The sequence below is a fragment of the Physella acuta genome, unplaced genomic scaffold (genome assembly GCF_028476545.2).
Source record: "Physella acuta isolate Inbredline_101_S28 unplaced genomic scaffold, ASM2847654v3 ptg001903l, whole genome shotgun sequence".
NCBI classification, from domain to species: domain Eukaryota; kingdom Metazoa; phylum Mollusca; class Gastropoda; family Physidae; genus Physella; species Physella acuta.
Window position 1 is genome coordinate 176,970 of NW_026733408.1, and position 23,023 is coordinate 199,992.

At 37.5% G+C, this 23,023-nt stretch overlaps 1 protein-coding gene across 4 annotated transcripts; it reads left to right on the plus strand.

Moving 5' to 3' along the window:
• Nucleotides 1-2,869: 2,869 nt before the first annotated feature.
• LOC131931155 (uncharacterized) lies at nucleotides 2,870-12,017 on the plus strand. 4 transcript variants are annotated; one of them, XM_059287857.1, is made up of 9 exons: nucleotides 2,870-3,018; nucleotides 7,036-7,088; nucleotides 7,298-7,412; nucleotides 7,818-7,986; nucleotides 8,304-8,492; nucleotides 9,280-9,521; nucleotides 9,818-10,024; nucleotides 10,925-11,114; nucleotides 11,704-12,017. In XM_059287857.1, the coding sequence occupies exons 2-9, from the start codon at nucleotides 7,038-7,040 to the stop codon at nucleotides 11,852-11,854; spliced, it is 1,314 nt and encodes a 437-aa protein (XP_059143840.1). In that variant the 5' UTR covers nucleotides 2,870-3,018; nucleotides 7,036-7,037; the 3' UTR covers nucleotides 11,855-12,017. The 4 variants fall into 4 exon arrangements, with proteins under 4 accessions (XP_059143840.1, XP_059143842.1, XP_059143838.1 ...); XM_059287859.1 differs by lacking the exon at nucleotides 2,870-3,018 and adding an exon at nucleotides 3,783-3,804; XM_059287855.1 differs by lacking the exon at nucleotides 2,870-3,018 and adding an exon at nucleotides 5,758-5,878.
• Nucleotides 12,018-23,023: the final 11,006 nt, after the last annotated feature.

Genomic DNA, 23,023 nt, shown 5'->3' on the forward strand with positions numbered 1-23,023 from the left:
GTGGCACCCCTGGCTGTAAACTACTAGTGTTCTAACCAGGGTAGCAGCAATAATTGATTATGGGAAAGTTTTGAAAGAAATGCCTAGTCTTAGGGGGGATCTGTCATAAAGCTAGCGTAATGCCCTTCATGTCCTGTAGAACATTAACGAATAGTCATTTTCTTTATCTTAATAAGTACTGTACAAGTAAGACTGATGTATCATTAGTTATTATAGACATTAGGGTTGTGCATTCTTCATCAATTGCTGTTGAGTGCCCATAACTAATATACATATATATATATATATATTTATTTATATATATATATATATATATATATATATATATATATATATATATATATATATATATATATATATATATATATATATATTGTGTGTGATTTTCTTACGTATATTATTGAATGGTTAATTGTATTTAAGTTTAATACATTTTTCCTCAAAGCGTTGGGGAATATTTGTGGGAAACACTTTTTTGGCTATGTATAGAGCGGGGTAAGTCGGCTTTAAACGTCATTTTATAGTTTTCTTTCTATTCGTTGGGTCTTGAAACTTTGTTAGCCAGTGATTCGAGGTTTTACTGTAGTTATTTTCACTCAACAAGACAAGGTGTAATGTTGCAATATATTACTATATGTTTTACTCTGATCAACCTTGATTTACGTCTTGTTTAAATATAAGTTTAACTCCAATATAAACTAGCCTGTTGGTATTTTGTTATTTCAAACCATGCAGCTTACACCATTGGGTGTACATGTACAGTATTTTAAGTTGAAACCTGAAAGATTTTAACATAAGTTGTTGTGTAATCTAATCTTCAATCAACCAGTTGTGTTTAAACACTCTATTTTGAAACTGTGATAAAATATAGTTCATTTTTATTAAAAGAACATTGGTTTTTTTTTCATTGTAAATATATTCATAAAACTTTTGTAAATATTTACGAAGTTTTTTTTTCTTCGAGTGTTGAAAATAATGTTTTAGTTCATAGTTTATTTTATGAGAAGTCAGATTAGTAGTTGAAATCATTTCATTCTTGTCTATGATTAAATGATATTTTATGTAATAAAAATTTCAGATAAGATGTTTGAACAGTTGTTTTATGTGTTTCTTTTTTTTTCTGATTTCGAAAAAAATGCTAATTATTTTCAGCTGTTAGAATCGAACGCACTCTAAGTCGAGCTCGTCCAGTTCATTGTTACGTGTTCCGCGGAAGAAAGAATGTATTTGTATCAAGTGCTCAGCACAGAAACTTCCTTAAACGACCTCAGCATATTTACCCTCAAACGTAGGACCACGCAAATGTAGCCTGTGACAAAGAGGTTTTCAATAAAGCAGGCCGCCCTCAAGCTAAACCAAGGCACAGTTGTACGGATCTAGTTAGAGTTTCTGTAGATGCATGTTTTCAGAGGGTGGTAGGGTCGAGTGGCAAGAGGTCAGCAGTTCATCTCCCACACCTGAACATATCTATACACACATCAGCGTCAGGTAATGCACATCTTTAATTAGGAGTAAAGAGTGCAATTGTGTTAAAGTTACAATCGAAGAAGTTATGTAATAAGTGAATGTATATTTAAAAAATAAAAAACGGGAACAAGATATGCAGGCCTGTTCTGTTCAACTTTTTCTTTCAAAACTGTGATCAGAATAGATTACTGTATCTCTGGTATTTTCTAACAAAAATTTGTATGATCATTTTAAATATATATATATATATATATATATATATATATATATATATATATATATATATATATATATATATATATATATATATATATATCATATAGTCTAAGGTAAGAGGTCAGGTTGACCTACTGCTGTACTGAACTCAACTGGTGTCATTAATCAATCGGCTGATAAGCCGCCAATCAAATCTGATTGTATCTAGATAAGTTGACGAGAAGTCACATTTAACTGATTCATTGTCCGACAAATTAAAAAAAATCATTTCACTTAACATTCTGACGTCACTTGGACTGAACAGACCTCAATTTGCAACTACAAATGGCGGCCTACTTTCTACAAATGGCGGCCTACTTTCTACAAATGGCGGCCTACTTTCTACAAATGGCGGCCTACTTTTCATCTTCTTTTTTTTTAATTGTCTGTTTGATAGAGTTCATTAACTTGTATTTGGAAAATTAGTAGATTTGTACGTGTAGTAACACATAATATTTACCAGATTTAATACTTATTATTGAACTTTGACTTGAGTTTTAACCCAAATTATCAAATTATCAAAAAACACAAAAACACAAACTGTTCATACGATTTAAATCATTTAGCTAGTTCATTTCCTAAAGATTTTTAGTGTAATTTAACAAGTATTTGGAAAAAGAAATGAAAAAAGTTATCAGTGAAGAAGATATGGAATGTTTATTGCGTAACTAATTTATTTATGAAACTTTTCGTTCTTGACATGTCTCACTCAATACGGGACCTAACTCAACCATTACATCTCACAATATGTTACATGTATCACTAACATGTCACAAAGTGAACCCCCAACCGTTATAATATATCTTAATGTGGGACCCTAATCAATTATGACGCATCTTAATGTGGGACCCTAATCAATTATGACGCATCTTAATGTGGGACCCTAATCAATTATGACGCATCTTAATGTGGGACCCTAATTAATTATGACGCATCTTAATGTGGGACCCTAATCAATTATGACACATCTTAATGTGGGACCCTAATCAATTATGACGCATCTTAATGTGGGACCCTAATCAATTATGACGCATCTTAATGTGGGACCCTAATCAATTATGACGCATCTTAATGTGGGACAATAATCTGAAATGACATGTCACAATGTAGAACAGCACGCAGACATCATTATCATTGTGTACAACAACCAAGGTAGATAACTCATGAGTTGCACACCGGAAAGTTAGATAACTCCTAACTGCACACTGCACTAAATATGTGGATATCAATGTTTATTATAACTATGTGTTAGCCTTCATTAAAATATATATATAATTACAGTCAGACGGAACTAAGGTAGTTGTAAAAAGAAACTTACTCTAAATTTTTTTTTATAATTAATTATGTAACATAGTAATTATGTAAATCTGCTTTGATGGTAATGCTGGTTGTCAGAACAGTGCAATATCAAGCTCGAGCTACCCCCCCCCCCCCAACCTCACCCCCCCTCCCCCCATCCAGGATCCCCATTAGGAGTGGATTATGGGGTTCTACTGTTTCACGTTGGAGGTCGGAATAGTATCGCTTTAGCTATCATTATTATTTGTTGTTTTTTTTGTGAATTTTAATAACTCAACAATAAACCAATTTTAGACCAAGTCGTTAATATGCTGAGGAGAAAGCTGGTCGTATACTTAAGTAAAAAAAACAAAAAACCTCTGAACTACAACATCATTTGTCTTGGGGGGGGGGGAGGGTTTTGACATTTTGTAGCAATGCTGGGCTGGGATTGAAATTGTTATTAAATTATTTGACCTCAACGACCCCTCGGATCAAATTACGGACGGCAAAATAAAAAATAATTTCCGCTTTTTAAAAAAAAAGTTTTAAGTACGTCTTGCCTGGTGGTTTTCTTAAAGAAACGTCGAGCAACTAACGCGGATGTTATGCCACTGTTTAAATACCAGGAAGGTGAAGACACAGCGGAGCCCCTTATAACGGAATTTCTTACGTGATCGTGTTGTCATAGTTCTTGTTGGGATATAAAACTATATAGATGTGTGTAACAGCTGGATCTATAGTGTATAGCAGCTGACTTATTTATATATGGATGTATATGATAGCTGATTTGTAATGATATATGTATGTATATGTATATATATGTATATGTATATATATATATATATATATATATATATTATTTATATATATATATATATATATATATATATATATATATATATATATATATATATATATATATATATATATATATATATTATAAATAGATAATATAAAATATATATATTATATATATATATATATATATATATATATATATATATATATATATATATATATATATATATATATATATATATATATATATTATAAATAGATAATATAAAATATATATTATATATATATATATATATATATATATATATATATATATATATATATATATATATATATATATATATATATATATATATATATATATATATATATATAAATATGATATCTGTGATAGATTGGACATTTCTCACTGTTTCAATGTTATCACCCAGTAAACAACAGTTTTATGCTGGGACCTACAATAATGTGTGTTACTTTTCAGGTTAAGGTGATATTATAAATCATTCGCGTCGCTGGGGGAAATAGTCAGATTTTGTTTGTTTTATTTGAATGTTGGCAGTGTACACGTCAGTTATTACACTATTGAGAGGTCGAGTAATAGAACACGAGACTACATAAGTAAGTACGTGTCACAACCTTTTTGTGTGACTGGGTTCACGATATAAACTAAAAGGAAATACCAACCACATTACTGGAGATTTCACAATTTTATTAATTCTAGATCTACATATCACACTGATATTCAGCAGCTACACTACTCAACAAACACCACTCAGTTTCGTCATCTTTCTTCTTCTGCCTTATACCTCCCGCTTCCTTTCGCGCATGCGCACAGCCATTGTCTCCCTGATGCAATATCGCCTTTTTCAACACACACACTCCCAACATACAATCCACTAACATTTCACTGTTATAGTACAGTTCAAATCTAATTCAAACCAAAGCATTTTGATCTGTAATCCACGTCCATTCATGTGGGCACTGTTTAATGACAAGCTTTTATGTAATAATGCACTAAAAAAGGAGAAAATACATTATTTTCTCTCTATATATAATGATACACTACTATTTAAATAACTACAAAAAGAAGAGTGGGTCTCTTCCTAAATATTAGTTAAGGTATCTAATATAATATAGTGAAAACCTTTTTGTCATCGGGTCTAGACTCAAATGCCAAGTTTGAAACGAATGGGTCAGTTAGAAGTGCTCGAAATTTTGAGGAAGCAGCAAGTTAAATTAAAGATGGTAAGAAAATGCATCAAAAACAAACGTTTTAGTAACAAGTTTTTATGTAATAATGCACTAAAAAGGTGAAAATAAATGGATTTTCTTTAAATAAATTATAATACACTTATATTTAAATAACTATAAAGAAAAGCGTGGGTCACTATATTTTCTATTGGATACCTTTATTAATATTTAGGAAGAGACCGACGCTTGTCTTTATAGTTATGGGTAACTTCTGGCTCTTCTCAACTTTCTGCCCTAGCCATGCACCAAGGTGCGGTTATACAATCAGATTCTGGAACCATTTATTTATTTCGTTAGTTCTTTAAATAAATCCCCCCCCCCCCCCCAACATATTTTTTTTCTTTCTGTGTCCTTTCAACGGGCTGCTACTTGATATTTTTTAGGAGCGATGGTTTAGCAGGAAAGAAAAAAACTGAAACTCGTGTTATGGTTTCTGAGTGTGCTGGGTGGTGTGTAGATCTAATGCTTGACTGTGTAGGCAGATAACACACATATATACACACACATTCATAACTAGATAGCGGAGTTTATGATAAAAATCGTTGGTGTCGATAGTGTTTTCGTCATGTCATCTTTCTTCCTATGATAATTTTATGTGTTTGTATCGCTATCTTTCATACGGGTGCATATCTTGATGCAGTCACATACACCCGTACCTACACACACACTCTCACACATACACCCTCACACACACACTCTCACACACACTCTCACACGATCTCTCACACACACATTCATATTTCATATCATTAACTAACAGGTGTGTTAGTCGAGGATGTCAACTGTTTTATTATGTTGTCTTAGTCAACGATGGTCTATTATATAAGTGAGTCAGCTCTTTTAATTTAATACATACGCCGAATCTCTCTCTCTAAGTAACTACGTGAGTAAAGTATTTAATCATAACTGAGACATTGCTCTAAATATATAGATCAACTCATTTTAAATTAGTGAAATATATTTCAATTTCTAGTCCGCCACCTTAAATATATAACTGAGATATTCCTCCTAATATATATATATATATATATATATATATATATATATATATATATATATATATATATATATATATATATATATATATATTAGTCACCTCACTAATATAAGTGAAATATCTCTTTTGATTTCTTAATAGTTCAACTCATTTAATATATAACAGAGATATCTCTTTTAATATGCAGTTTAATATAGTGTTTTGATATAATATAATTAAGTGATTACTTTTTCTATATACATCTTACGGTATCTATATTAATCTATATGTGCGATAGAAGTGAGTCATGTATTTTCATATTAATGTAACTCATCTATTTTTATGTTTAAGTGGGTCATCCTGTTTGGTGATACAATGTGACATACACATAATTTTATTTCCTTAGCTGCGCATAATCGATTGTTTTGATAAGTAGTTTGAGGCTAGCATATGGCGCTATTCGGCGATTTAATATTCTGATGTAAGCATAATATTACACTATTCGGCGGTTTAGTATTGTGAAGATTACATTACGCTATTCGGATGTCATGTACTCTGGAAATTATTACGGTTGTCGGTAGCTAAGTCTTGGTAGTGAGTAGATTGCGTAGATTGCGTATGGATTAAAATAAAAACAGGTCAATCTTTTAGAATGTAGGTGGTTGGGTCTGTATAGTAGTGGATAGCACTACAACAAAATGGATTTAAATGTTAAGTATCCTTTCACAGCAGAACATATTATAATGTACAGGTATGTGGAACGTGCTATGGTTAATAACTGTAAATGTTGTAAAAAAAAAAAACAACCGTAACAAGCGGAATAGATCATGATTTTCCTAATGAACAACGAAACAAAACAATCAAATAACGGAGGAAAAATACTATCACATTGAGGTAGATTAAAAAACTGTAAATTTATATTTATAAAAAAAGTAGAAGAAAACAATCTCACTAAACTTGTTGATTATTGGCTAATCTAAAAACATGCCTGGATCTGTTTGTTTCAGAGATGGATGACGTATCTAGTGTTGGAAAACTGCACACTTCATTCAATTCAGAGGTCTGTTATTTCTTCTGTGTACTACGTCATTTCAACAATTTTTCTTTCAAAAAGTTATTCTTTAAAATAAACTTTTGATACCCTTACAAGATATATATATATATATATATATATATATATATATATATATATATATATATATATATATATATATATATATTCCCTTTGGAGTCTTGATCTTCATTACCCAGTTCTCACACCATTCTCAGGTAGGAAAAGTCCACCAAAAACATGGCCTCACTCTACTTACGACAACAGTGTTCGCGGTGGGAGAGATGGCGGGGTCCGGAGTTCTAGCCCTCCCCGGGGCTCTAGCAGGGACAGGTCGTACATCAATGGCTTATTCCTCGATTATATATACCCTTCATATATATATATATATATATATATATATATATATATATATATATATATATATATATATATATATATATATATATATATATATATATATATACATAGGCGTAGCGACCCCTCCCGGCGCCCGCGGACAAATTTCAATTTGGCGCCCCCTCCCCCATATATTTTTTATATTTATAATTCAAAACTGCAGCTAAAATGAGCTTTTAATTTTCTTTTTCAAACACATTTTGGCACACCTAGGGTCAGCGCCCGGGGATATGTGTACCCCCCCCCCCGTCGCTACGCCTCTGATATATACATGCATATAGTTTTGTAAAATGAATCATTGGACAACCGAACATCAATAGCTACTGTTGATTCCATCAGGCTACATCGGCATCCTGCTGAACGTGCTGTGTGCCCTTGTGTCGGCCTATACCGGCATGCTGCTGGGTAAGTGCTGGCTGATGGTGATGAACAGGTACGAGGAATATCAGGAGGAGACACGGTACCCGTACCCGGCTATAGGACAGGTGACTTTTGGGAAACCTGGCAGGTATGTACTCACCTTTAGCCCTGGTTATACATTAAGTTTCAAGCTATAAATAGCTTGCGTTATTGCTTGAATAAGTGTTGACCTACTCCTAAGTCCGTGTTTTCGTCTTGCCTAAAACATTGAAACCTAATATGTAATCTTCAGAAAAATGTTTTAACAGTAACATTGACATTTCAAATGTTTGTAACCTACTTATCTATGTAGTTTGATCTTCAAATTTTGCAACCATTAAAACTTGACCCTCCCCCCTCCCACCTCCCTTTCTTTACCTTACAATTTTTTACCATGACCTTGAACCTGTGTCCTTGACCCCCCAGGCTGATCGTGTCATGCGCCATCAACTTCACCATGTTCGGGGCGGCCGTCGTGTTCCTGCTGTTGGCCTCAGAAAACCTCCAGTCACTGGTCAAGGATGTCGGCAAGGACATCTCCTTCTGCTACTGGCTGTTTATAGTGGCCGGGGTCCTGCTGCCCATTAGTTGGCTGGGCACGCCCAAAGATTTCTGGTGAGGGGGGGGGACGGACATGATCTGAGAGGAAACAACTGATCTGGGAGGGAACATGATCTGGGAGGGAACAACATGATCTGGGAGAGAAAATTATGATCTTGGAGGGAACAATCTAACCAGAGAGGGAACAATATGATCTGGGAGGGAACATTATGATCTGGGAGGGAACAATCTAACCAGAGAGGGAACAGTATGATCTGGGAGGGAACAATCTAACCAGAGAGGGAACAATATGATCTGGGAGGGAACATTATGATCTGGGAGGGAACATTATGATCTTGGAGGGAACAATCTAACCAGAGAGGGAACAATATGATCTGGGAGGGAACATTATGATCTGGGAGTGAACAATATGATCTGGGAGGGAACAATATGATCTGGGAGGGAACAATATGATCTGGGAGGGAACAATATGATCTGGGAGGGAACAATATGAGCTGGGAGGGAACAATATTATCTGGGAGGGAACAGTATGATCTGGGAGGGAACAATATGATCTGGGAGGGAACAATATGAGCTGGGAGGGAACAATATAATCTGGGGGGGAACAGTATGATCTTGGAGGGAACATTATAATCTGGGAGGGAACATTATAATCTGGGAGGGAACAATATAGATTGGGAGGGAACATTATGATCTGGGAGGGAATAATATAATCTTGGAGGGAACAATATAATCTGGGAGGGAACAATATAATATAGTAAACAATATGTCAACTTAAAGTTGTGCATTGAGTACACTTTGTACCTACGCTAATATTTGACCAACTATTGTACCTGTTCAGGCCTATAGCCATTGGTGCCACAGGTGCTACCACCATCGCCTGTTTTGTCGTGGTCACCAACATCGTACAAGACAAGGAGTGGATCCCCCCTGCCTTCTACCCCCCAGTGGAGTTCAAGTCCTTCGCCTTTGCTTTGGGCACCATTTGTTTCGCTTACGGTGGTCACCCAGCCTTCCCAACATTCCAAGCAGACATGAAGAATCCAGAGAAATTCGGCTTGGCTATTTTTATCTCATATATGAGTGAGTTCTGATTAGAGTTAATTATTTTAATTTTTATTTGTAAAAAAAAATCTTTCTAATAAATAAGCTAAAATGTTTCAAATTTATTTTATTTTATACTGACTAATAACTATCAATAATTATAATATTTTTATCCACTATTAATGCACTGTTTACTCATTGTAATTAAATTAATCACCTATTGTTCCCCTTGCATTGGTTATCTGATAAATACAGTAGTTAACAATTAATAAACATTAAAATAGTATGATAGTTTCCCAAAGAGATTTGAAAAACTTGTGCCCCCCCCCCCACAGTCGTGCTAGCCATGTACCTCCCCGTGGCCGTGACCGGCTACATGGTGTACGGCATCAACACCAACGACAACATCCTGCAGTCCGTGTCGCCGGGTCCCATGCAGTACACGGTAGAGGTGCTCATCACGCTGCACATCTTCTGCAGCTTCATCATCGTCATCAACCCCGTCTGTCAGGAGCTGGAGGACCTCTTGAGGATCCCCAAAAGTAGGTTGTCTCCCTTCTGTATTTTAAATTAAAGGTTGTCTCCCTTCTGTATTTTAAATTAAAGGTTGTCTCCCTTCTGTATCTCTTGTAAAGGTTGTCTCCCTTCTGTATCTCTTGTAAAGGTTGTCTCCCTTCTGTATTTTAAATTAAAGGTTGTCTCCCTTCTGTATCTCTTTTAAAGGTTGTCTCCCTTCTGTATCTCTTGTAAAGGTTGTCTCCCTTCTGTATCTCTTGTAAAGGTTGTCTCCCATCTGTATTTTAAATTAAAGGTTCTCTCCCTTCTGTATTTTAAATTAAAGGTTGTCTCCCTTCTGTATCTCTTTTAAAGGTTGTCTCCCTTCTGTATCTATTTTAAATTAAAGTTTGTCTCCCTTCTGTATCTCTTGTAAAGGTTGTCTCCCTTCTGTATCTCTTGTAAAGGTTGTCTCCCTTATGTATCTGTTTTAAAGGTTGTCTCCCTTCTGTATCAATTTTAAAGGTTGTCTCCGTTCTGTATCGCTTGTAAAGGTTGTCTCCCTTCTGTATCTTGTTTAATGGTTGTCTTTCCTTATAAATTAATTTGATTCTTTTTCTTTTTTTACAAGCTTTTATTTTTTTCACAATGCCCAGTTGCTTGTTTGTGGGTTTGTGGCAAATCTGCGATGACAATGCAAGAATATATAATTTTTAAAAATCTTGTTTGATAGACTATTTGGTTTAAAAATTACTAATTTCAATAATAAAAGGGGAGATAACAAAATAAAATACTATCGATAGCTTGACCAGATGCCAGTGGGATTTCTAGGGAGAATTCTTCAACACGGTTGGCAGATAGAATGTAACCATTTTTTTTGGAAAACCATCAACACAAACAAAAAATTTAATACCCATATCATCACAAGCATTCAACCATCCCCTCAGATTTCGGCCCTAAGAGAGTGCTGTTCAGGACAGTCATGATGGGTGTTGTCCTGTTTGTGGCCGAGTCGGTCCCGCACTTCGGGGCTATCTTGTCTCTGATTGGTGGATCCACACTGACGCTTCTTGCCTACATCTTGCCGCCAATATTTTACCTCAAGCTCTGCTCCATGACGGGGAACTGGGAGAAGGTGTAAGTCATAACATATATTTACACCTGACTAGTGACTAATTGGTGTGTACACCTGACTAGTGACTAACTCATGTGTACACCTGACTAGTGACTAACTCATGTGTACACCTGACTAGTAACTAATTCATGTGTACACCTGACTAGTAACTAATTCATGTGTACACCTGACTAGTGACTAACTCAATTGTACACCTGACTAGTGACTAACGATGTGTACACCTGACTAGTGACTAACGCATGTGTACACGTGAATAGTGAATAATTCATGTGTAAGTGAGTGGCGACTAACTGACCTATACATGAGTAATGACTAATTTATGTACACTTGACTAGTGACTAACTCATGTGTACGTGACTAGAAACTAACTCATGTGTACCTGAGTGAATAACTTATCTGTACGTGACTAGTGACTAATTCATCTTTACATAAGAAGTGACCAACTCACGTGTACACTGATATAATCACATACTTGTCTGTTTCACTGATATAATCACATACTTGTTTGTGTTTCACTTGTCTGTGTTTCACTGATATAATCACATACTTGTCTGTTTCACTGATATAATCCCATACGTGTCTGTGTTTCAGTGAACCACCACTCCATCAGAAAGTGGCCTGTATCGAGATTGTAATAATCGGAACAGTCGTGGGTGTCGCCGCCACATACTCAGCTATAGTATCGCTCACCACGAGTAAATTCTCGACTCCTTGTTACATCAATATCAATGCCGCCCAGTAGTAACCGCATGAACTTTTGTTTACCGAGCCATTATGTGAAAGTGTAAAAAATGTTGCCATTTGTGAAAGAATGATTTAGAATAATGTTGTAAATTGCTGTAAAATAATTGCTGTTATTTATTAAGTTGAAATTATTTGTGATTAAAATTTGACATATAAATTGACTTTTTGGTAAATGATTGTTTTTTAAATTGGGTATACTCTTAAAAAAGTAAAGGCGGCTGAGCATAGTGCTGACCACACTGTCTCTTCATATGCCGAGGTCACAGAAACAAGTGAACTCTACTTCACTTGCCCCATAGACCGTCAGGTTTGAAAGGGAAACTTTACTTTTATACTCTTAAAAAAGCAAGTGTAGAACTTAAATTCTTTTCTGATGTGGCATGTGACATATGTGACATATGACATGTGACATATGATGACAGGAGGAGTGGTAGAAAAAGCATATGGGATGTGACAGTATGACGAAAACCGCGAGCGACAAATTTGTCACACGTGAACGACGCGCGTGAAATGGCCGTCGGGCACCAAATAAGACCTAACCCAGGTGCCCAAAGACTGGTCAACGTACACTGGTCAACTGACAGCCCCCATACCACAGCCCCCACACCACAGCCCCCACACCACAGTAGATTTTAAGCCACGCAGTTTACATTTTTTTTCATTTTATGGAATATTTTATTATAACATCAAAAATGAAAATGTACTTCAGTTTGAAAAATTTTGTGTACGCAAGAAAAATGACAAATATGATGATTAGATTGAAAAAATAAACATAAAGACAGTGATGAGATGGAACAATCAACATCAACGACGCTTTGGAAGATATTTCCACCACCTCTTCCTCTCTGTCCCCTGCCTCCAGCAGCTTGAGGTCTCAAGATAGCAGACTTTCTTCGACCAGCACCGCCACCTTTGCCTTGGACTTTCTTGAACATCGGGGCATTTTTTTAACATGTCAGGTAACACAAAAAATCTTATTTTGCTGCCTCTGATGTAAACATTTTCAAGTTCTGCAACTCTACAATCTCTGTTGGTTACTCTGTACTTGCCATCTTCTTTCTTTTTCTTCTTCGTTCTTAATTATTAGTGTTGGAGGAGATCGAGATTTAGTTGCCAGTGGGTTTGAACTCGAGACTTTGTTCGAATTTATTAACCATGAACTTTTTGCCGACTCGACCACGCCTCCAACACATTGAGGCCATTGACTCCGATTTCAGTTTGCTTTTCTTTTTGGATTAGCTTCCATAGCCTTTGGATGGCCAAGAACAAACTACAAGGCAGCAGTTGTTTAATTTTGGAGTTGTATCTCCTAGAAGAGTGGCTGTCCCCAGCTAACGAGCCTCATCTGCCCGAGGGTTCGAACTCGAGACTTTTCGGTTTAGCAACCATGAGCTTTACCGACACGACCACGCCGACCCGTACTGGCCATCTGACGGTTCATGTTTTCTTCTGCTTCAATCAGTTTTCCTCTATACACTTCACATGTTGAAGTTTCACAAGTAACTATGTGTCCTTCTGCCTCGGTTCCCAGAAAGAACCGCAACGGAAAAAAGCGCAACGGAAAAAAAGCGCAAAACAAAAAGCGCAACGGAAAAAAGCGCACACGGAAAAAAGCGCAAAGAGAAAAAAGCGCAAACGGAAAAAAGCGCAAAGAGAAAAAAGCGCAAACGGAAAAAAGCGCAAAGAGAAAAAAGCGCACACGGAAAAAAGCGCAAACAGAAAAAAGCGCACACAGAAAAAAGCGCAAACGGAAAAAAGCGCAAACAGAAAAAAAGCGCAAACAGAAAAATTCGCAACCAGAAAAAACACAACGAAAAATGTGCAAAAGAGAAATTTAGCACAAAGACCATTATGGACTAGATGACACATTTATATATGACTGTTAGGGCTGCTGTGAGAGTGTCGTGTTTGATCACGTGATCTACTACCATTTAAAGCGTACCACTACCATGTGCATTTCTATCACCATGATACAGGCGATAATCGCTTCACACAATGCCTATTATTTTCTTGGTCAATAATTATTCAACTACTATTCTCGTATAAATAAACATAAAACTATCGACATTACACGAAGTATCTTTCACATTTTCCCTAGTCTGAACTACCTAGCTTGCATACCATAACAACCCGTCGGCAAAACTTCACTCTCTTTCATCCGCGTCATCAAACATGCATTCGTCATATCTCTCGTAACAACATTCATTCGCAATAACAATTATGTATTTAATATTTTTTTCACATCATGACGCACCTACCTACCTACCTACCTACCTACCTACCTACCTACCCACCTACCAATTACCCACCTACCCACTTACCCACCTACCCGCCTACCCACTTACCCACCTACCCAACTACCCACCAAAAAAGTATCGGCGAAGTTCGTAAGTTTCGTAAACTGTACTAGACATCTTTTTTTTTTAAATGAAAATTCAATGACATCATTGACATATGTTACAAATATGTTACATTTTGCGACAACCTTAATTAGTGCGTTGGGCTTGTACTTAAACTCACTTCGAGCTAACTCAATTACATGCTATTTATTTTAACATTACACGGTAAACGTCAGCTAACTGTTGTGATGTGAGGTGAGGACAGGTTCGACAATTAACCAACACGAAAGAGACATAGACTGCCTATTAGAGAATGAACCCCTTAACTTTCCTAACCCCACCATTTATTATACCTTACCTATCCTCTAAATTTCCTGCGCTAAATGTCACTTCCCTCCCAATCGTTCCTATTCTACAGAATTGTGTGTACTATTTATTTACATTCTTTAATCTCAATATAACTAAAAAAATTCATAAAAAACGTTTTAATAACAAGCTTTTATGTAATGATGCACTAAAAAGTAGAAAATAAATTATAGACTACTGTTTAAATAACTATAAAGAAAAGCGTGGGTCACTTTAGTATCTATTGGATACCTTTACTAATGTTAAGGAAGACACCCACGCTTTTCTTTATAGTTATTTAAACAGTAGTCTATAATTTATTTTCTACTTTTTAGTGCATCATTACATAAAAGCTTGTTATTAAAACGTTTTTTATGAATTTTTTTTTCAGTACTTTACATGTTTTATTTACAATAGAGTTACATGACTAAAAACCATTGCGCGCCTACTGAACATCACGTTCAGTAGGCGCGCAATGGTTTTTGAACGCAGCCATTACGTGATGGCGCAGCTATTGAAGGTGATGACGCGTGGCTAGACATGCCTACTAATTCGGTCCAAATTTTAATTAATTCATAAAAAATTAATTAGGCATCCAATTAAGTCAAATTTAGATTCAGATTGCATTGTCTTCATGTCTTGACCCACGTGCCAACTGTGAATCGTATCGGTCAAGTAGAACTGTCCGAATTTTCACTCCTGCGTTTCCGTCTAGACAGACTGACGACTGACGAGTTTTTATTTGAAATTAGTGGTGTTTAAAAACTACGTGCAACAACCTATTGTGATTACATGGGCTGAGGGGAGGGGGGGGGACGGGGTGGAATTCGGGTTTTTAAGTAGAGCTTAAATACAAACAATTCTAGAAAGATGATGATCAATAAGTAACGAAACAGCAGAGCTAAATACATAATGCAGATGAAATTATGTACTGTCTATTACTCCTGCAAAACATCTGACCTTTAAAAAAACTAAAGCTAATGCCGTTATAAGTTGCTTTTACTCATATGAAAATTAGGAATATTTAAGCACCATTACAAATTGCAAGAACGAGCAAAACATTTTTAACACGAAAACGTGAACTGCAAAAATACGATATATTTTAACAGTTATTTCCCTTACTTAGTTCTAAATTCACAAAACAAGAAGTTTGGCAAGTAAAATTTAAATAAACCACATTGTGTACACATTATGTACACATCGTTTATACGTTAGGACAAACTCTGCACACATATTGTGAAAATTGTGTTTATTATGTTCTAGTTTTTATTCTTAAGAAACTTTTTACAAATTAAATCTACTGATATCGGCTGCTCCAGGGCTTCTCACAGAAGTAGCCTAAACATGATAATCTACTCAAATCTACTACACGGTGGGATGAAAGGGATGTAACCCCGTTTTAATTTATTTGAGTCACAGCTACCTAATCATAATGTTGAAATATTTATTTTAAAAATGAACATTGAATTTTTTGTTTACTAAAAAATACATAATCCTGCGTAATTTTATGCTAAGAAAAAGATAGCCCCTTCTCACCTCTACCCTTTACCCTTTGACATTCGGTATCCCACATAAATTTAATTCGTCCACTAAACGTTATGTAAAACAAGCACCAGCTTGCATATAGATGGCCATCTCTGCTGAGATGAAATCTTAATTAGGATTGCAATTTGAATAAATTAACATCATCAGTCAACATCAGGACACAGTAATGTGTGACACAGTTATAGTAGTAGGGTTGGGTAGTTACCCCTGTCAATATGTTCAGCAGTTATACATGTAGGGTTGGGTAGTTACCCTTGTCAATATATCCAGCAGTTATAGTTGTAGGGTTGGGTAGTTACCCCTGTCAATATTTCCAGTAGTTATAGTTGTAGGGTTGGGTAGTTACCCCTGTCAATATGTCCAGCAGTTATAGTTGTAGGGTTGGGTAGTTACCGATGTCAAAACGTCCAGCAGTTATAGTTGTAGGGTTGGGTAGTTACTCCTGTCAATATGTCCAGCAGTTATAGTTGTAGGGTTGGGTAGTACCCTTGTCAATATGTCCAGCAGTTATAGTTGTAGGGTTGGGTAGTTACTCCTATCAATATGTCCAGTAGTTATAGTTGTAGGGTTGGGTAGTTACCTCTGTCAATATATCCAGCAGTTATAGTTGTAGGGTTGGGTAGTTACCCCTGTCAATATGTCCAGCAGTTATAGTTGTAGGGTTGGGTAGTTACCCCTGTCAATATGTCCAGCAGTTATAGTTGTAGGGTTGGTAGTTACCCCTGTCAATATGTCCAGCAGTTATAGTTGTAGGGTTGGGTAGTTACTCCTGTCAATATGTCCAGCAGTTATAGTTGTAGGGTTGGGTAGTTACTCCTGTCAATATGTCCAGCAGTTATAGTTGTAGGGTTGGGTAGTTACTCCTGTCAATATGTCCAGCAGTTATAGTTGTAGGGTTGGGTAGTTACCCCTGTCAATATGTCCATCAGTTATACATGTAGGGTTGCGTAGTTACCCCTGTCAATATGTCCAGCAGTTATAATTGTAGGGTTGGGTAGTTACTCCTGTCAATATGTCCAGCAGTTATAGTTGTAGGGTTGGGTAGTTACTCCTGTCAATATGTCCAGCAGTTATAGTTGTAGGGTTGGGTAGTTACTCCTGTCAATATGTCCAGCAGTTATAGATTTCGACACACAGCTAAGGATTTTGTGTGTATCAATTCTTATAATACACGCATCAAAGAAAATCCCTGCCCTACATAATGTATTCATCAACATAATCCAACACATACATATAACTTCAACTGCCCTACCACCCCTACCCCTACCCCCACCTTGATACTGTTCAACTAAGTAACTCTGTGAACTGGTCTAAATTTAATTGTTATTAGAATTATTACATCACGTGTCATCCTCTTGAGAGAGCCACTGACCACATTGACCAGTTTTTAAAACGTCGAATGATAGAATTTTTTTTCACATACTACATACGAAAACGTATCATGAAAGACATATTCATACAAACGCACCTTAATGCAATCTTTTAATCAGAATTTTGTGTACATACAACATACGAAAACGTGTCGTTAAAAACAAATTCATTCAGTCTCACCTTAATGCAAACTACTTTTAGTCAGAAAGTGCGAAGTTACTTTTTTCATTAACGTCAGTTGTTAATCTGATGTTTAGCCGCTATTTTGCACTTTTAAATGTTGTTTTTGTAAACTGTAATTAAGGTTAATCGCTTAGGATGATGTTGGCATGATAATGATGGCCACGTCAATTTTCTGATGAGCAAACACCTGGTCGAGGGTGGTTTCTGGTGAAACAGCCTGTCTGTCACAACAATGACTGAAACCAGAGGTAAACACTTTAATACAACACACTGAACACCATTTTAACACAACACACAGAACAGCACTTTAATACAACACACAGTACACCACTTTAATACAGCACACAGAACACCACTTTAATACAACACACAGAACACCACTTTAATACAATTGACGAAACACCACTTTAATACAACACACAGAACACCACTGTAATACAACACACAGAACACCACTTTAATACAACACGCGAAACGCCACTTTTTAATACAACACACAGAACACCACTTTAATACAACACACAGAACACCACTTTAATACAACTGAAGAAACACAACTTTAATACAACAAACATAACACCACTGTAATACAACACACAGAACACCACTTTAATACAACACACAGAACACCACTTTAATACAACACACAGAACACCACTTTAATACAACTGACGAAATACCACTTTAATGCAACACACAGAACACCACTGTAATACAACACACAGAAAATCACTTTAATACAACACACGAAACACCACTTTAATACAACATACAGAACACAAGAAGGGATCGCGTGTTCAGATGGTAGAGTATTAAAACGTGAGATTTTTCCTACACATGTCGCAAGTATGTAGCAAACTATTCCAAATATTAGTGTGTAGTCACTACAGTAGCAGAAAGCGAATGGCAACATTATATAAACTTCCTGCTTTAACCTTTGAAAGTCATCCTTTTTTAACACTTTTTTTCTGAAAGTCTCGGGTTCGAATCCCTAGTTGTTGTCCGTAGAACGTCCATTGAAATTTTTTTTTTCGAAAAAAAGTTAGTTATTTCAAACCAAATTCGTTGAACCTATATGGGTTATAAAACTGAAGTAATAACTTTCAAAAGTCACACGAGCAAAAATATGCCTCTCCACAGATTCACACACTGTTGACGTTGATATATATATTTTTTTTTGCCTGTACAAAAGTCGACATAATGGTATGCAGTTGTTTAAGCTTCAATAGAATTCAACCTCTCATTATGCCTGTTTCATTACAGCATATAGTAGATAAACACAACCGAACCCCCCCCCCCCCTTTCCCCCCGCAAACATACACCATTTTCTTATCACCCATTCCTCCACCCTTATCAGCCCCTCCCCCTACTTCCACCCAACCATTTTACCCTAGTCTTTGATTCCTTTATCCCCCCCCCCCCCCCCATGTACAGGAGCGAGTAAATGGCATTCAGTGAACTTCTCGCACTGCAACAATTATGTAAATCTGAAGGCAGTGGTAATACAATTGTGCATTCTGGGTTGCCACGTTGGCAAATTAGTTGCTAGATTTTTTTTGTTAGCTTCAAGGCAATATAATAAATATAAGCTTATTCTTGCTTTCCATGACATTTTGGCTAATTAATTATATTTTTAAGGTGTTTAGATTATATTACCGTGATTATCTGCATGATTCAAAACCATTCATAATTATCAACATGATTCGACACCATCTATCAGAGGCGTAGCGAGGGGGTGGGAGGGGGGGCTGCGAACCGCATCGGTTGACACCATTTAGGGGGGTGACACCAAGGCAAAAAATAGCAAAATATAAGAGAAAAATTCGAAAGTTTGAGGGGGGGGGGTGTAAATCAAAAGTTTGAGGGGGGGGGGGTGCAAATCAAAAGTTTGAGGAGGAGGTGCAAATCGAAAGTTTGAGGGGCGGGGTGCAAATCGAAAATTCGTCCCCGGGAAGGGTCGCTACGCCTCTGGGGGTGACACCATTAAGTGCCGCACCGGGTGACACCCGATCTCGCTACGCCACTGCCATCTATAGCTAACAATTTTTTATTGGAAAACCCATCCATAATTATTACCACCATACCCCATCTGTTATTACCCATTTCAAATATCCCCATCCATAATTGTCAATACAACACTATCCATTATTATCACTACCTTTCAACACCATCAATAATTACCATCTTAGACTTAAACTATCCACCTATTGTTTCTTTCAGACTTTTTCTCCGAGGGGAGATATTGCGGGGTAGGGGGGGGGGGACATATACACTGGTATATATTTAAGTATATATAAGTATATATTTTCAATATAAATTCCATTTCGTCCAGAGGGTCGGTAGACTTTTTTTCGGGGAGTGGTAGCTTCTTCCCCCCCCCCCCCCCCCTAAGTGAGGCCTGGAAGAAACTCTGCATTCACCTATTTTGAAAACTGACCCGAGCACCACATGTTACAGTACTTGTGTGCTTCTGTCCTGCAGAGGTGAAGTGCAATTTTTACCTCCCTTGTATTCACTTCATTTTAATTAATAATAATACGTGACAGATACATGGGGGGGGGGGGGGGTGTGAAAGCTGTTTCTACATTGCGCATACGCAAGAGACCATTGGATAAATATTCACATTAATTTATGTCACTTAGTAAACATTTAGTCAAGTCATGAATTTGAACTACATTACCTTTTTTTTTTAAATTTTGTCTAATCAATATTGTGAAAAGATTATAAGATCTTATCTACAGGGGAATTTACATTAATCATTGTTAATTCAAGGGTTGACTTTGGTTATTTTAGGGTTTATGCGTTTATTTCGTGTAAAGTAAAAGTAAAGTTTCCCTTTCAAACCTGACGGTCTATGGGGCAAGTGAAGTAGAGTTCACTTGTTGTTGTGACCTCGGCATATGAAGAGATAGTGTGGTCAGCACTATGCCCAGCCGCCTTTACTTTCCCTAACTTGAGTTAGGTACCCATCAGAGTTGGGTGGACTTGGGGACGATCTACTGACTTGAACCCAGATTCGAACTCGAGACTTACGGGTTAGCAGTCCAGCTCTCTACCGTTAGACCACTCCGTCCCCTTATTTCGTGTATTATACATCAATTGTGTATATTCGAAAGGGGGAGGGGGGCATAACACTGTCTTAAACGACTTACATATTTGCAGTTTTCGATACTGGAAAAAGAGTTTTAAAAACGATGATTTTTTTTAAGGTAAAAAGAAAAGTGTTAATAAGTGGCAACTTTTCAAAATCTTTATCTGGCAACCCCAAATTTAAAAAAAAAAACTTTGTAGAAAAAAATGTTAAATTGAAGCTATACATTAAGTTTACATTTGTATTTAGCGCGAGACAAATCTAGTCACGTGGTCTGTCCATGTTTGTTTACCTGTCTGACATGTAAACACGAGTTTTACGAGAGTGACAGATTGGTCTCTGGTTGACCTGTTAGTCTAGGTTTCTGGTCCAGACGGCGCGATGCTTAAGTTAGTGCGCAGTGAAGGTAATGCGGGTACAAGAATGTGGGGTTAAGGCACCAATTAATTTAGTGCGGGTTACGTTAGTGCGGGTTCAATGATGTGGGGTTAGTGCGACCAATTAAGTTAGTGCGCAGTTAAGTTAGTGCGCTGTAAGTTAGTGCGCAGTTAAGTTAGTGCGGGTTCAAGAATGTGGTGTTATGGCGATCAATTAAGTTGGTGCGCAGTTAGGTTAGTGCGGGTATAAGAATGTGGTGTTATGGCGATCAATTACGTTAGTGCGCAGTTAGGTTAGTGCGGGTATAAGAATGCGGGGTTAGAGCACCTGTCGGCGTCTTGTTTGTCTGCCGCCTTATAGAAAGCCTCGTCGCACTCTGTCATCTTTCCCAAACATTCTAATTCATATTCTAGAGCTAGAGAATTCTTTTTTTGTGTGTTTATTTTATCATGCTAAACGCACATTTCTAACAAATTACATTTATACCTCTGGGACGGCGTGTAGGCGGAGTAGAGCGCTCGACTGCAACCCATAAATCAAAGGTTCGGATCATTCTCCTGAGTCTGCATGACGTCCCAGAGTCCACCCAGCTCTAATGGGTACCCGACTCATGTTAAGTGTCAAGGTCAAGAAACTTTATCTGTCACGCGGCCTGTTAGGTCTAAAAAGTGTATCAATCCGAAATTCTGGGGTGGAGAGTGGAGGGGGGGGGGGCGTTGTGTTCATGGATAATCCCAGGTTTTTTTATGTCCAAGGACTAGAAATGGTTGGTATGTATTTATAAGAAAACGAGAAAAATGGCCCGTTGAGGAAGGATACACCGGGCGCTAGGTTGATAGTGCTGTCTCTTTTCTCTAAACTAAAACCAACCCACCCCCCCACACACCACCCCCACCCCCCCACCCCACACACCACCCCCCACCCCCACCCCCCACACACACCACCCCCTCCACACACCGCCCCCCCCACCCCTCCACCCCCCCCCCCTCTCCACCCCCACCCCCCAAAAAAAACATGTACTACCGTCCAATTCAACGAAATATAATTATATACTTTTTCCAGTGTCCGCCCCCTCCCAGAAAATTCTACCCCCGCCCCCGAAAATTTCAATTACCCCCACCCCCTCTCCGGGGAGGAAAAACTCTGAAAGAAACACTGAAACCAACCCACCCCCACCCCCCACCCCCACACCCCCCACCCCCCACACACACACCACCCCCCCCACCCCTCCACACCCCCCCCCCCCAAAAAAAAACATGTCTACCGTCCCATTCAACGAAATATAATTATATACTTTTTCCAGTGTCCGCTCCCTCCCAGAAAATTCTACCCCCGCCCCCGAAAATTTCAAGTACCCCCACCCCTCTCCGGGGAGGAAAAAGTCTGAAAGAAACACTGAAACCAACCCCCCCCCCCCCACCCCCCCCCCCCACACACACACCACCCCCCCCCCGCCCCTCCACCCCACCCCCCCACACACACACCACCCCCCCCCCCACCCCTCCACCCCCCCCCCCCCCAAAAAAAAACAACATGTCTACCGTCCCATTGCAAGAAAACCACTTTTAAGATTAGACACATTAATTAGGCGGTAATTTTATTATAGAGTATCGATGAGGAAATTTCTTTTGAGTTGGGGAGGGGGGGGGGGGCTCAGACGTTCTTACGCGGGGGTGGGGCTTCGCCCCTACCCGAAGAATTGTATGAAAGAAACTCTTCACGCAAACCACTTAGATTAGACCAAATTGCCTTTGTATTGAATATCGATAATCAATGACGTCATATCAATGTGTGCACTATCCGGCTTGAGATTATTTTCTACTCTGTGCGCTAAATGTGTCGACGTCATACTTCGTTTTTCGAATTACTATGCATGTTTTTATTTTCCTTGTGTTTTCTCTAGAGCGTTCTTGTC